General features: G+C 38.3%; 3 protein-coding genes across 3 annotated transcripts; 1 reads left to right on the forward strand and 2 right to left on the reverse strand.

The window, feature by feature from the left end:
- The first annotated feature begins 234 nt into the window (after positions 1-234).
- LOC7468552 (protein MAIN-LIKE 2) lies at positions 235-3,473 on the forward strand. The gene is made up of 6 exons (XM_002320474.4): positions 235-388; positions 495-581; positions 662-1,306; positions 1,483-1,650; positions 1,729-2,118; positions 2,202-3,473. Exons 2-6 carry the CDS (start codon positions 498-500, stop codon positions 2,916-2,918), a joined length of 2,004 nt encoding a protein of 667 aa, XP_002320510.4. The 5' UTR covers positions 235-388; positions 495-497; the 3' UTR covers positions 2,919-3,473.
- Positions 3,474-4,359: 886 nt separating this feature from the next.
- On the reverse strand, positions 4,360-7,696 carry LOC7468553 (BTB/POZ domain-containing protein At5g48130). The gene is made up of 4 exons (XM_002321140.4): positions 6,916-7,696; positions 6,749-6,818; positions 5,258-6,409; positions 4,360-5,127 (listed from the first exon to the last, which is right to left on the reverse strand). Exons 1-4 carry the CDS (start codon positions 7,014-7,016, stop codon positions 4,429-4,431), a joined length of 2,022 nt encoding a protein of 673 aa, XP_002321176.2. The 5' UTR covers positions 7,017-7,696; the 3' UTR covers positions 4,360-4,428.
- Positions 7,697-9,909: 2,213 nt separating this feature from the next.
- LOC7455987 (probable serine/threonine-protein kinase WNK11) lies at positions 9,910-11,562 on the reverse strand. The gene is made up of 3 exons (XM_002321141.4): positions 11,410-11,562; positions 10,719-11,222; positions 9,910-10,580 (listed from the first exon to the last, which is right to left on the reverse strand). Exons 2-3 carry the CDS (start codon positions 11,220-11,222, stop codon positions 10,191-10,193), a joined length of 894 nt encoding a protein of 297 aa, XP_002321177.2. The 5' UTR covers positions 11,410-11,562; the 3' UTR covers positions 9,910-10,190.
- Positions 11,563-12,845: the final 1,283 nt, after the last annotated feature.

Below are 12,845 nucleotides of genomic sequence, written 5' to 3' on the forward strand. Positions count from 1 at the left end.
AAATATTTTTTATTTAAAAATATATTAAAAAATATATATATTTAAAAAAAATTTCTAATATTAACATATCAAAAAAAATCTAAAATTATATAAAAATTTAATTTTTTTAAAATAATACTGTTTAGAACACAATATCAAACATCCTCTCAAGTCTTTTATTTTAATATTGTAAATAGTCATTCAATTATCAGGCCCGGTCCAGAATTCTGCAAAACAGACACGTTTATAAGACACCTAAATGGCAAGGATTAGGTTTTGATATCACGTCGCTTCGATGCTTAACCCGTCGTTTTGAAGCAGTTGCTGGTCGTAGCGTGAGAAAAAATTAGAAGTCTCTTTCCGTCGTCGTTTTGCTAAAATCCCCCCCTCCATCTCTATTTTATTTCAGGTTCGTAACTCCTCCTGTATCTTCTTCCTCGTTTTTCATTTTGACGATTAACTTGGGATTTAGATGTAATTATTAATATTAACATTGGTGGTGTGGCGGGAATCAGTGAATGGACACGAATCCCGGACCGATTGATGGATGTGTATTGTATGATCAAGACAAGCATGTCTCCTCTGCGGTTTGGGATGGCCAGGTGTGTGTTTGCTTTTCTTGGATTATCTTATTAATTAATTAATGAAAGCAAATTGTGTGAGTTGTCGGTTTGATGTTCAGGAGCGTGGTGTGCTAAGATGCCATGAGCACACGTCCAAGTTGGGTGAATGGAAGCTAAGTCCTAAGCAAATTGAGTTGGTGGAGAAAGCTGGATTTGGTTACTTGAGAAAGATTCCGGCTATTAGTCTTGACAATCCTCTCATATCCGCGCTTGTTGAGAGGTGGAGGAGGGAGACCAACACGTTTCACTTGTCTGTTGGTGAAATGACTGTTACTCTTCAAGATGTTGCCTTGTTGCTTGGACTTGCCATTGATGGGAAGCCTGTTATTGGAATAACACATACCAGTTGTGCCTCGGTTTGCCAAAGGCTTTTAGGGAAATCACCCGATTCTAACTACGCAAGTGGTGGGATGGTGAAGTTAAGTTGGTTGAAGGAGTTCTTTTCTCATTGTTCTGAAGATGCACCTACTGAAATGGTTGAGCGCTGCACTCGCGCTTATCTTCTCTACCTTGTCGGTAGTACCATATTTTCCACCACCACTGGGAATAAGGTTCCTGTAATGTACCTTCCATTGTTTGCGAATTTTGAAGAAGCTGAGGAGTTTGCCTGGGGAGCAGCAGCATTAGCTTTCTTGTATAGAGCACTCGGCAATGCATGTGTTAAATCTCAGAGTACCATTTGTGGTTGCTTAACACTACTACAGGTTATTTATGTTGTTTATACTAAAGCTATCCATTGATTATCTTTTTTATTAGTATTATTAAAAAACAAAAGTGATGGAATGTGAGGTTGAAGGACTTCTTTTCTGCAATTAATTTCATCCAAGGATACTAGCTCTCAAATAGAATATTGGTATTGACTGATTCTTGCTTTCTGTAGTGTTGGAGCTACTTCCATCTGAATGTGGGCCGACCAAAGCTTAATCGAGACCCCATCCATGATCATTTTCCATTTGTGCTTAGATGGAAGGGAAAACAAAGTGGGCCAACAACAAATCGTGATGTAGTTTTCTACCGCAAGGCACTGGACTCGTTGAAACCAACTGATGTAGGTTCTCACTTCTTTCAGTTCAGTTCTTATTCCACTTGATGCATAGAAAATGCTAATGCAACTGGCTTGGTGTAGGTGGAGTGGCTTCCGTACAAAATTATGGACAGTACTGTAATACCAAAAGATATAAAAAATACCTTAATTTTAGGGAGATCAAAGACAATGCTAATATGCTTTGACAAGGCAGAACGCCACCTTCCTGATCGTTGCCTTAGGCAATATGGCATGCTTCAACCAATCCCAGAAGATGTGGAGCGGTGGCTCAGAAAGAGTCGAGGAGTTGACGGCGGGGTTGACTTGTCTGGGAAAATGGAGTCGGAGCTTAATGAATGGATGGATCGTCAACTCCATATTGTGGATGGGGATGATGGCGTGGATGAGGGTGGCTACATGCAATGGTACTGGAAAATCACTCGTAAAGTTGTTGGAAGGCCTATATCTCTCTCATCTGAGTTCCAAAGGACGGTAGGGCTATGCTCAAACTTCAATTTTGCTATTACCTTTGTTTGTGATATAATCTGCAATGGTCTATTCTTTAACTGTTGCAGATCTCTGGTTTAAGAGAAATTTCTTATTTAGCGGATTCATTCTCAACAAAAGGGTTGGACGGACAGCAATTTGAGTCAATTTCAAGGATCAGGTTTATTGCACAGGACTGTTTGAGGGACCAGATTGAAAGTCCAGTCACGCCATCAGCACCCCCACAAATTGAACTAGGAAAAAGGTCAAGGGGGAAGGAAAGGGTTAGAAGGAAAGGTAATGGGAAACGCAGGAGAAAGGATGAGCCAGTGGAATATCAAGAAGCAAGTGAGGATGACCAGCCTCAGTTTTATGGTGCAGTTATCGTGGCTGATCAGTTACACTTGGACCAGGCAGATGGCGAGGTTGGTCAGTTACAGTCATGCCAGGCAGATGATAATTTTGATCCTCAACATCTGTCTCATGCAGCTGATGAGGATTATAGTGAAGAGTTACAAAATATGGTTAATCAGGAAGATGATGCGAAGCCTAGCAATGCTACAGAGGACATCAATGAGTCTCAGCCTTGTAAAGACGCTAACAATGACAATGACTCCCAGTCATGTCATATGACTATTGAGGTCAACAACGGAAAAATATATGGTGAGGCAAGTAAAGGGGTCGATGATTCCCAGTCTTGTGAGCCAACTAATAAGGTGAACGACTCACAGATTTGTCAGGAAACGAGAAGTGATGTTCATGATTCTCAGCTTCTTGATGCATCAGCCAAGGTCAATGCCTCATGACTCTCTGATGCAACAATTAATGAGGTTCAGCGCAGTGGTGCTATTGATGAGGTAAACAAGTTGCAGCCTTCTGGTGCAACAGAAGGGGTCAATGATTCACAGCTTCCTGTCACAAATGAAGGGCTCAAAGACTCGTAGATTCCTGATGCAACCCAAGAAGTAAATGACTCACAGACCCCAAATACAACTGCAGAGATGAATGACTCCCAGCTCCCTGTTGCAACTAAAGAAGCTAATGACTCAAATCTCCCTGATGCAATTGAAGAGGCAAAAGATTCACAGCTTCCTGTGAACAAGTGTGATCAACCAAATGCCAAAGCTGCAATAGAGGATGTTCCAGCAACTATTGAAACTGTTGAGGATGTTGCAAAGCAGGGTGATAAAAGTGTTGAAGCATAAAATGAAGGCATTGTCTTGTTAATTCTTCTGTTAGGGTACTCTTGATATGCTTGCTATTCACTACATAGTGTTCATTATATCTTCAACCGAAACATTTTGATTTTTTCCTTGCATTTCCTTGCCGTGTCATGAAGAGTAAAATGCTGATTTTATTCTGATAGGCAGCTCAAAACTAACACCACCAGTGTTCCAAAAATGGGGGACGATCAGTAGTTGTAGAAGAAAACTTGCACTGTTATCGTTGTTGTGTTTAGGCTATGTTAGAGAACGTGGTTGTATTGTTTCTCACTGCTTCCACAGTTAAAACTTCAGCTTTTGATGCAAAATATCAATTAACAAGTACTGTATTCCTCTCTTAAGTTTTTAATGCCTTTATGAATTAAGTGGCAGTAATTATTGGATAGAGGAGGTGCAGTGCATCTTACTCTTTGTTTGGATGCTGTAGTTATAGTTCTGTTATTTGTATACATAGGCTCAGGTGGTATAATGACTCTTTGAGAAGAGATGTGCTGCACCTTTCTTCTAACAGTTCCTTTATCTGGGTTGGGAAAGTTCATGGAAGCATCTGAGTGGTTTAATTAGGTGTGAGGAAGATGATATGCAGGCTTTTTTTGGACTTTGGAAGACAAATCATCAGAAGAGCTACGGATTTTGATTTCCCCCCTTTTTAATCATATCCACCATAGTCTTCCTTTTTCCTCGTTCTTTATTAGTTTTGCTTGAGATGCCTCAATATATTTTTTTATCATCTCTTGCTACAGATGGTTTTCAACAATTAAGCTGCTGCGAACTTAAGTTCTGTAATTAATTAGCTGTTCAGACTCGTTTTTTAAACCACTCCAAAGACCATTCAAATTGTTGAATAATACAATCGGCAATTCTAGCGCTGGCTTGGGGTGGCGAAACCTCCAGAAAAACTCTACAACGTAACTCTACGCATGACCCCCACACAAATTTTAAGTTTCTTTCTAGGATGGCTTTTTAAACAGAAGTGCTTCATTCACTCTCACAATCCAGCTTTTTTCTTCTTGGTTATATGGAATTTGTTTGCAATAGACTCTTCTTCATTACTCGTCTTGGTTCTCATACATCTCAAGCTATCTTTATTTTGCTACATCGGTTTGCCCCAGAGGCTGGAGACGCCTGGCTTTCTGTTGGATTTTCTACTTCCAAACAAGGTAATCCGGCGAAAGATCTTCAGTAGCTTGCAAGCATATTTTCTTTGTGAAGCGAAATTCACAGAACCAACGCAACCTGTAACATGCCCAAGTGGGTTCCTATTCTTGCTTAGTGATCTGCTTTGCAAGCCATACGGTTTTGTGCTCTGTGGCTTGGTTGGCAGTGTTTCTGTTCTCTTCGAAGTTTTTTGCAATTGAAGGCTCTTCTTCAAGGAAAACAGCTCTTGTTCAAGGTTCTGAATTCTAAAGCTTGTGGACTCGTATTCTTTTCTAGAGAACTCACATCGTTGTACTGCAATGTCTTTTTGTAGCAAGAAACTCAATGTTCTACTACCTGGCTCTGCTCCATCCATATATGGGCTGTCTGCTAGATATTGGCTTTTGGTGTTCGGGCATCTTGAGCTTGGAAGACTCCCAGAGAACTCTCCACTTTGTGCATACCTAAACGAGTCCGAGCATTCTTTGAACGCTTGGTGCGTATTCAGTTGTTGTACAAAAAGAGCCTGGACAATCAAACGTAATGGCATCATCTCATTTTGAACTGCGTCAATGCATGCCCACTGTGACAGTTTTTGGCAGTTGAGGTACTTGCAAACTGCCCCCTTTTCTTCTTGGGATATGTCTAGGTGTGTCTGGAGAAGTAAAGAAGACACTAACATAAGTGTGTAATTAATTGAATCCTGGCTTTGTGAACAATGGTAATTAATTGATACTTGCATTTAGCTTTCATTCGAGGCATGATGAAGTTTGTGAAAGACTTACCTGCAGGAAAGTGTTCATTGCTCTGTACAGTTGATCATGGCTCTGTCTGCAAGATATTGGTACAGTTTCAATGAGTTCCATGAATCTTTTAGGCCTCATTTTGGGATCAGAAGCTATATGGGAGAGAAATGTATCCCATAGTTCTGCTACAGTTGAGTTACTAGCTGAAGGAGCATTGTTTGTGTCCATGTTCAACGATACATTTGTTGAAAATATGCTCTCCATCGTAGCTAACTCCATGCTGGAACAATCCGAGTCGACTCTGCTGCTTGGAATGAGTAAATCTTCCACTTGCGCAAAGTGTAAAAGAGATGCAATCTGATCTTGCAACTTTACCTTGCTGTCATTTCTCAAACCAATGCCAATGGATCTGGAAAGCAAAGCAAAGTAAAATCCAACAGGAATCACTCTACTGGCCTTCTCTCTCATTGGCAGTAAATCAAGTACGCCTTGTAGTATCGTTGAAACTTTATCATTTGCGTTGGCATCGCTAGTTCTCTCACCAGAGCTCTCCCAGTATTGTATCGTCTTCTTAGAGAGTACCCATTTGTTTGCATAGAAGACAACGATGGGGCTCACATATTTTTCTTTCATTCCTTGCCTCCTCAAGGATCCTATTATCCTTTTGAAGAATCCAAATGGTAGAGCAATGAGGTCTTTGATCCAAAGCTCCTGGCTCAGTATCTCATTGGCGGCTTCACAGCTCCAAGCTTGACCAGCCAATGCCTCCAGTGTAACAACTGGTCTGTCTCTTCTCCTCTCAGGGTCAAGAATCTCCATGCAAGCCATGAAGGCTAGGGATTCGATGCAGCGGCTAACAATCAGCAGCTCTTCAGACCATGGAATAAATGTTTGGCACCTTTGGAGAACGATCAAGGTATCATCCCAATTTTGTAAGACGACTTGGTTTAAATAGAGATCAAAACGCTCACAAAGATTGCCAGAGCAGAATTCTTCTGTCATTTCAAGGAACTCTGCTGCACATCGCAGGGCTGCTACATTAAAAGGGTCAATCAACGTGGAAGAGCCATACATGAATAAAGCAATCATCTCAAAGGTTTCTGGTCCTCCAGGGAAACTCTGTGGCAGCTCAAGCTGAGTTGTTTCGATCAATCGTCTCTTGAAGTATCCACTCTTTGAAAATAAGGGGTTCTGCAAATACCAGAAAGAATGAAACTCAGGGGTATGCTTACTAGACCAGAAGTTACTCTGAAAATCTCTAATTATTATGTTCGTCGTCACAAATCAAGGCATTTTGTCTTACATATTCCAAAGAGAGCAGGCAGGCCTGCTTTCAATGGACGAAAGTTGTTACACAAGTGGTTTTAAATATTTCCAACCTTTTGTTAGCACCATTAGAAGCCTTTAAAATCATAACTGGCTCAGAAAATAGAACTCTCTGGCCTTTATTTGTCTGTATCAGTAAATTAGCCTCCACAGACACGGAGGAGCTAGCCTTTATATGGAGTAAAAGAATCACATCCATCTTACCCTGTGAAGGTGGAATGTTCTCTCACCAACTCGAACTCGAACAGAAACAGGCAAACCAGTCTCTTGACTCCTGAAACAAGATCAAAGATTTATCAGCCTTTCAAAGACATCGGATGACTAATCATGTTGCTACCACAAATTAAAACCCAAGGTCTAGCATTTCTTACCATGAAATGATCTTAATCTTTAAGAGGGCGGTCACGCTAGGTGAAGAGAAAGGACTTGAGGCTGATGAACTATCTTTGGGGCTTGCAGTTTCCATTGGCATAGCTCATGAAAATGATTTCAAAGCTTAATATTACTGATGGCGCAAACTACAGAAATCAATCTGGGCTAATGTTAATGCTAGCACAAGCATACACGCTTCTCATTTTTAACCCTCTCCTTCAATGCCCATAAATGCTTGAAACCCGTCTCAATAATCGAAGAAAAAAGTAGAATACGAGCTTCTAGAATCCAGAAATCAGTGAGAATATTGGGATAGAATGAAAGAGTAAAAAGAGGTGGTTTGATCTGTGTGTCCACAGTACACTCGAGCATTATTTTTGTATTTCCATTCTAGTCAAAAGTCAAATGCACACGAGTGAACAACTCAAAATCCAAAGTTTAAGGCTTCAACAACGTTCCTCGAATGCCGAGAAGTTGAATTCCAGTACTCCTCAGCATCGGCCAGTAGATTATGGAAGAGCAACCAATCTTTTATGTATGCTTGCTTGGCAAGTTTTTGTGTTTAACTAAGATCCCATCAACTCTCCATCTTTCATCTTGGCTTCGATCAATAATTATGGCTTAATTTAATCATCTTCACGCATGTTTTGTTTAATATTAATGGCAATAAAAGTCCTTTGGTGGGCCAAGAAAAAGAAATGGAAGCTTGATGGTGAATCATATTTATGGATGTAATTAAGCTCAACCATATTATGATGCTGTTGTAGAATACAACAATATTCTGACGTTGTTGTAGAATATATATTATAAATAAAACTAAAAGATGCGGGAAAACACTGTTTTCTCATACTTATTAGCACTGTTGATTATAATATTAATCAACATTATTATTATTTTTTATTTTGACTTTTTTTTTTATTGTTTTTTTTCTAATTTAATTTTTATATGATATGTTTATAGGGTTTAGAGTTGATAATTTATTTTAATTTTTTTATTATATGGCTTTTGCAGTATCAAAAAAATATTTAAGTATCTAGTTGGTATTAGAAAAATATCTCAGCATCGCAGTATGATTTATTTTAAAAAATATTAGTTAAATAAAAATGATTTTAAAAAAACTAGATTAATAAACTTTGTGGAGTCAATGACCCGGCTTATGAGTTTGGCAAGGTAACCCTGGTTGCCTCGGTTTGCGAGTTTAGCGGAGTATTTTTTTTTTCTAATTAAGTTTGGTTATATGATTGTTTATTTTTCTTTTTATCATATAGTTAAAAAAATAGTTTTAAAAAAAACATATTATTAAATTTTAGAAAGTATATGGACCTATTGACGGGTAAGGCGAGTTTAACTTTTATTTTCTTTTTCTTTTTATAAATTCATTTTTTTTATTTCATCATTTGATATTAGACTAGTTTTAAAAAAAATCTCAGTATTGATTTGACGCTCAATTTTGCTATCGTTTATTTTTGTTATTATATAGTTAAATAAACAATAATGTAAAAAAACAAAACAAGCTATTAAACCCGATGGAGTCCATTACCCGGTTTGTGAGTTTGACATGTTGACTCGGTTACCCAATTCACGGGTTTAATGGGTTAGCTATCAAACCTGATATGTTTTTTTTAGTTTCTGATCTTTTAATTTTTCTAATTGTTTTTTTTATTTCACTCTTATTCAATATAAGATTAGTTGAGAAATGGAATTCATGGTTTATTTTTTTCTACTTTTTATAGGGTTATCACGATCTCAAATAAATATTTATTTAGGATTGATGCTCGATTTTAAAGGCATATAATGTTATCATAAAATTAAACAAAAATAATTTACAAAAACAACAAAGTTATTAAACTTATTTAAGTTTATAACACAGATCACAAGGTAACCAAAGTCGATCTAATCTGGTATCGTCTCAATAAAAAAAAATTATCTTAAAGTTTTTTTAAAAAAACTATATCATATTTTTAACAGTCATCCAAGTTGTCTTTGGACCTATTAAATTAAATAATTCACTTTGAATCAGCTCCCATACAATTTAATTCGAAACTCAAGCTAGGCATGAAGCTAGAATGACATGTTTTAAAATTAAACTGCTTGACTGGATTCAATAATACTACCAAAAAAATTCTTCATAATACTAATATTTTTCATGTTTAGTTATATATATAAGGGAGTGTGGAGAAATGAGAAGGGTGAAGAGCGTGTTGGGAAGTAGAAAAGGGGGAATTGATGAAGTGAATAAACTCTGGTCAAAAGGAGAGATGAAGTGCGGAAGAAGTTTGTTTTGTTTACTTCTTCATACCATTCTATGCCAACTCCCAAGACGGCACGGCTTCTGAAAATTCGGGTGCTTTGGGTTGAGGGGTTCTGCTTGCCTGCTCTCCTCCGGTCAATCTCAATCCCCAAAGTTATTTTTTCTACGATTTGACAAGGTCAATTATACACACCAAGAACCCACTAGTATAGTTTTTAACTGAAGGCTAATAATATTGCAAATACCCATGGACATACTCGTAGAGAAAGTGCCTGTGCGCGCGTACACACTGAAGAGAACGACTGTATGATCATTTCGGTTTATGCACCGGTTGCTTCTTGTTGAAACAAGCTCCTCGTGCAGCTCGGATCCTTAAGTATATATCAAGCCATGAATTCTTCATTTTGTTTTACATGCGTAAAGGTCGTCGTCCTCTTTTAGTTTAGATTGTCGATGATTTACACTACCATGGCTTAATATCAAAGTCAATTAAGCAACTATGCTTGGGAGTCTTTTTACCTCAATAGTGAGAGCTCTCCCCTTCATTGCTTTTCAATGAGCAGCGGATAACATTTTCCAGCCATTCATCCTTCAAACCCATAAGCAGATTGGCAAGATTTTAAGAATTGGTTTCGTTGTTCTGTTAGATTGCAGTGCTCAAATACTTGCCACTGACGACAGGTTGAATGGATTTATTTGGTCAGACATTATTCTGCAGACTGCAGATAGTACAGTGTTCTCGGGATAGAAAAATATGAAAATTGACTGCAAATCATTCTTGGTACGTAGTTAGCACAGCAGATTTACATTGAAAGCCAGTTACCAGAATGGTTTAACCCATCTAAACGGAAACCACTACAATTGTTGCTTTCAATTCAACCTGGAACTGCTTGGCTACATGAAACATCAAGAAGAAAATGGAGAGATAGATACAGATTGTTTGAAGCTTCACCTTCGGCCGAAACCCATGATTAGACGGGAGTTAATGGCTAACTGAAGGCACATGGTTCATCTGAAATGTCATCAAGCGGTGGCTGGTACAGTTTCATCGTCATTGACCTCAGAAAAGAAGGTGTCCTTGAGAAGATCGGAAGCTGAAGGTCTTGCTCTTGGCTCAGCTATACACTTCAATATAAAAGCCTTGACTTCAGGATCAGCCACCTTGTTCAAAGCTTGAGGCTTTACTCCAGAGGTAACCTTCTTGTATATCTTGGCAACATTATCACATTCACTGTATGGTATCTCCATCGTCACCATTTCAAGCAAACACATTCCGAAAGAGTAAATGTCCACCATTTCAGTGTAATCTTCTTCATAGAGTTCCGGTGCCATAAACTCTGGGGTGCCTAGTATCGAATGTGCAGTATGGCTTTTCCCCACTATTGTTGCAAACCCCAGATCCCCAATTTTCACCTGATACGCAGAATTTATACTAGTCTTAAAAGGCCTAGCTTGCACACATCTAATTAACTTGCACAGATAAGATATAGCAAAAACTCAACAACCTCAACGAAAAGAATCCGAAACACAATTTAAAAAGAAATTAAATACCTGACCACTGTTTCCATTGACGAATATGTTACTGCAATTCAAATCTCTATGAATGACACAAGGATCATGCGTATGAAGAAATTCCAGCCCCTCAAGAACTTGCTTAGACCACTTCTTCAAAGCTTTCAAAGACACATGGCGATGTTTCTTCCTGTAATCCCTCAAGTTCCCAGAAGTACAAACCTCAGTAATAAAATTGAGGGAGGTATCCTCTTCATCCAACCAAACACTATAACAAACAATGATGTACTTGTTCTTCAATGTTCTGAGTAACTGAACCTCGGAGTGAAGCCGATTGATGAGCACAGGATCCTCTATAAAATTTCTTAACCGCACCTGATTCCAAGCCACCTCAATCCCTTCGTGTTGGTCGAATGCCCTGTATACCTTCTTCACTGCACCTGCACCTAGCAAATCATTGTACCGTCCGAACCGACCGGTCGGATCAACCTCCACGAAAGGTTCATCGTCTCTATCAGATGTATTGCTTCTTGCCGCCGGCATCTTCAAAGACCAAGCCAATTAATTAATTAATAATCATTAAATCAAATTAAGGTTTGGGTGGAAACAGCAAAAATAAAAGAACATGCATGAGATTGAATTGAGCAGGCGCTTCTGCTGCTGCTGATGATAATACATGGAATGCGAGTTAGAGGGTCGGTGACTAAGTGAGCGAGATTAGATAGAGTACCTTGCTTGAGTTCGTCGTGACAGGAATCAAACACGGAGGGAGGAGGGGAGAGGCCGAGAAGATGCTTCAGATATTTATACTCGCAAAAAGGTTTACGCGGGGTATCAGTTTTTCTTGTCAACGACGTCGTTCTTAACTCTTGTTTCGATTTTTCAACGACGCCGAACCATGACTACTTATTGACATGAGCAAGAGTTCACGACTTCACGTTTTACATAGCAAATTGGCCACGTAAATGAAACCACAAAATAATAATATTATTAATGTTGTTATTAGCAAGACATTAACCTCTCTTTTTGCCTCTTTACAGAATAATTGCAAGTAAAAATTGATGAAAATGGAGTGATTACTGAAAATAAGTTTAAAATATCAAGGTTTTTTACTGTTATTTTTTAAAATAATTTTTATTTCAAAATACATCAAAATAATATTTATTTTAAAATTATTTTTTATATCAATAAATTTAAAAATATAAAAACAATAATTTTAAATAAAACAAGTAAATTTTCATACATCCATGCTGGAATTTTTGAGAGGTGCCACGCCTCTCGCAGGGGAAAAAAAAGAGATCAAAATCATTAATTATTGGCCGATTTTCTGGCAACAGAGAGCTGGCAATGCTAGCTATCCAGCGGTAAAGCAAATTAAACCGATGGCACATATGACATCCGTGTTGTGATTTATTTTACATCCATGACTCTAGACCTCTTTGAGCTTTGTTTTCCTATCAGTAAAAAGCAACGGGGCTGGAACATGGAACCAAACATGTTCATTACCCTTCCTTCATGGGTTACCCGTGCTTGCCCATTGCCCTGGAACCGAAACATTAAATCTCACTATCCCTCTCAGCTACTTGATGTTTGCTTGTCCAACAAAATCTAAACTTTCTGGAAGAAGGACAGCATCATGGCGATGCTGCTTAGATTGACAGCAGCATGTTGTCTGAACTGAACCTGAACATGACAAATGACTAGCCCTTGGTCACCAGGAAAGTGCATTGCCTCCGGATCCCACTAGAATAAGTAATGCCAATCGAAATATTAACATTTCAATGATGGCGCACAAAGACAGGCTCCTAAGAATTTTATTAGTTTGTAAACATTAAGCACTGCAGTGGATTGACGGTGGAGTCGATTTCTAAATTTATCATCTGCACAACTATGTTTGGTAAGTACTAAAACTCTAATGAGTGAAACGTAAACTTGAAAATGTGATGTATTGGCCTCTATCAAATAACAAAATAACTAGAATAATAAGTTGATCCAAAATGTGAATCCAGTTAGGTGTCTTCAAGAAATCTTAATTGCACATCAAATAATTCTTTGTTTTCTGCTATCCTCAAACTTATTCAGCACACCAAAACTGAGAATTGAAAATGTCTGACGGTATTACAAACACAGCAAACTTGAATACTAGACATGTTTCCTCCAAACCAC

The sequence above is a fragment of the Populus trichocarpa genome, chromosome 14 (genome assembly GCF_000002775.5).
Source record: "Populus trichocarpa isolate Nisqually-1 chromosome 14, P.trichocarpa_v4.1, whole genome shotgun sequence".
Classification (NCBI taxonomy): Eukaryota; Viridiplantae; Streptophyta; class Magnoliopsida; order Malpighiales; family Salicaceae; genus Populus; species Populus trichocarpa.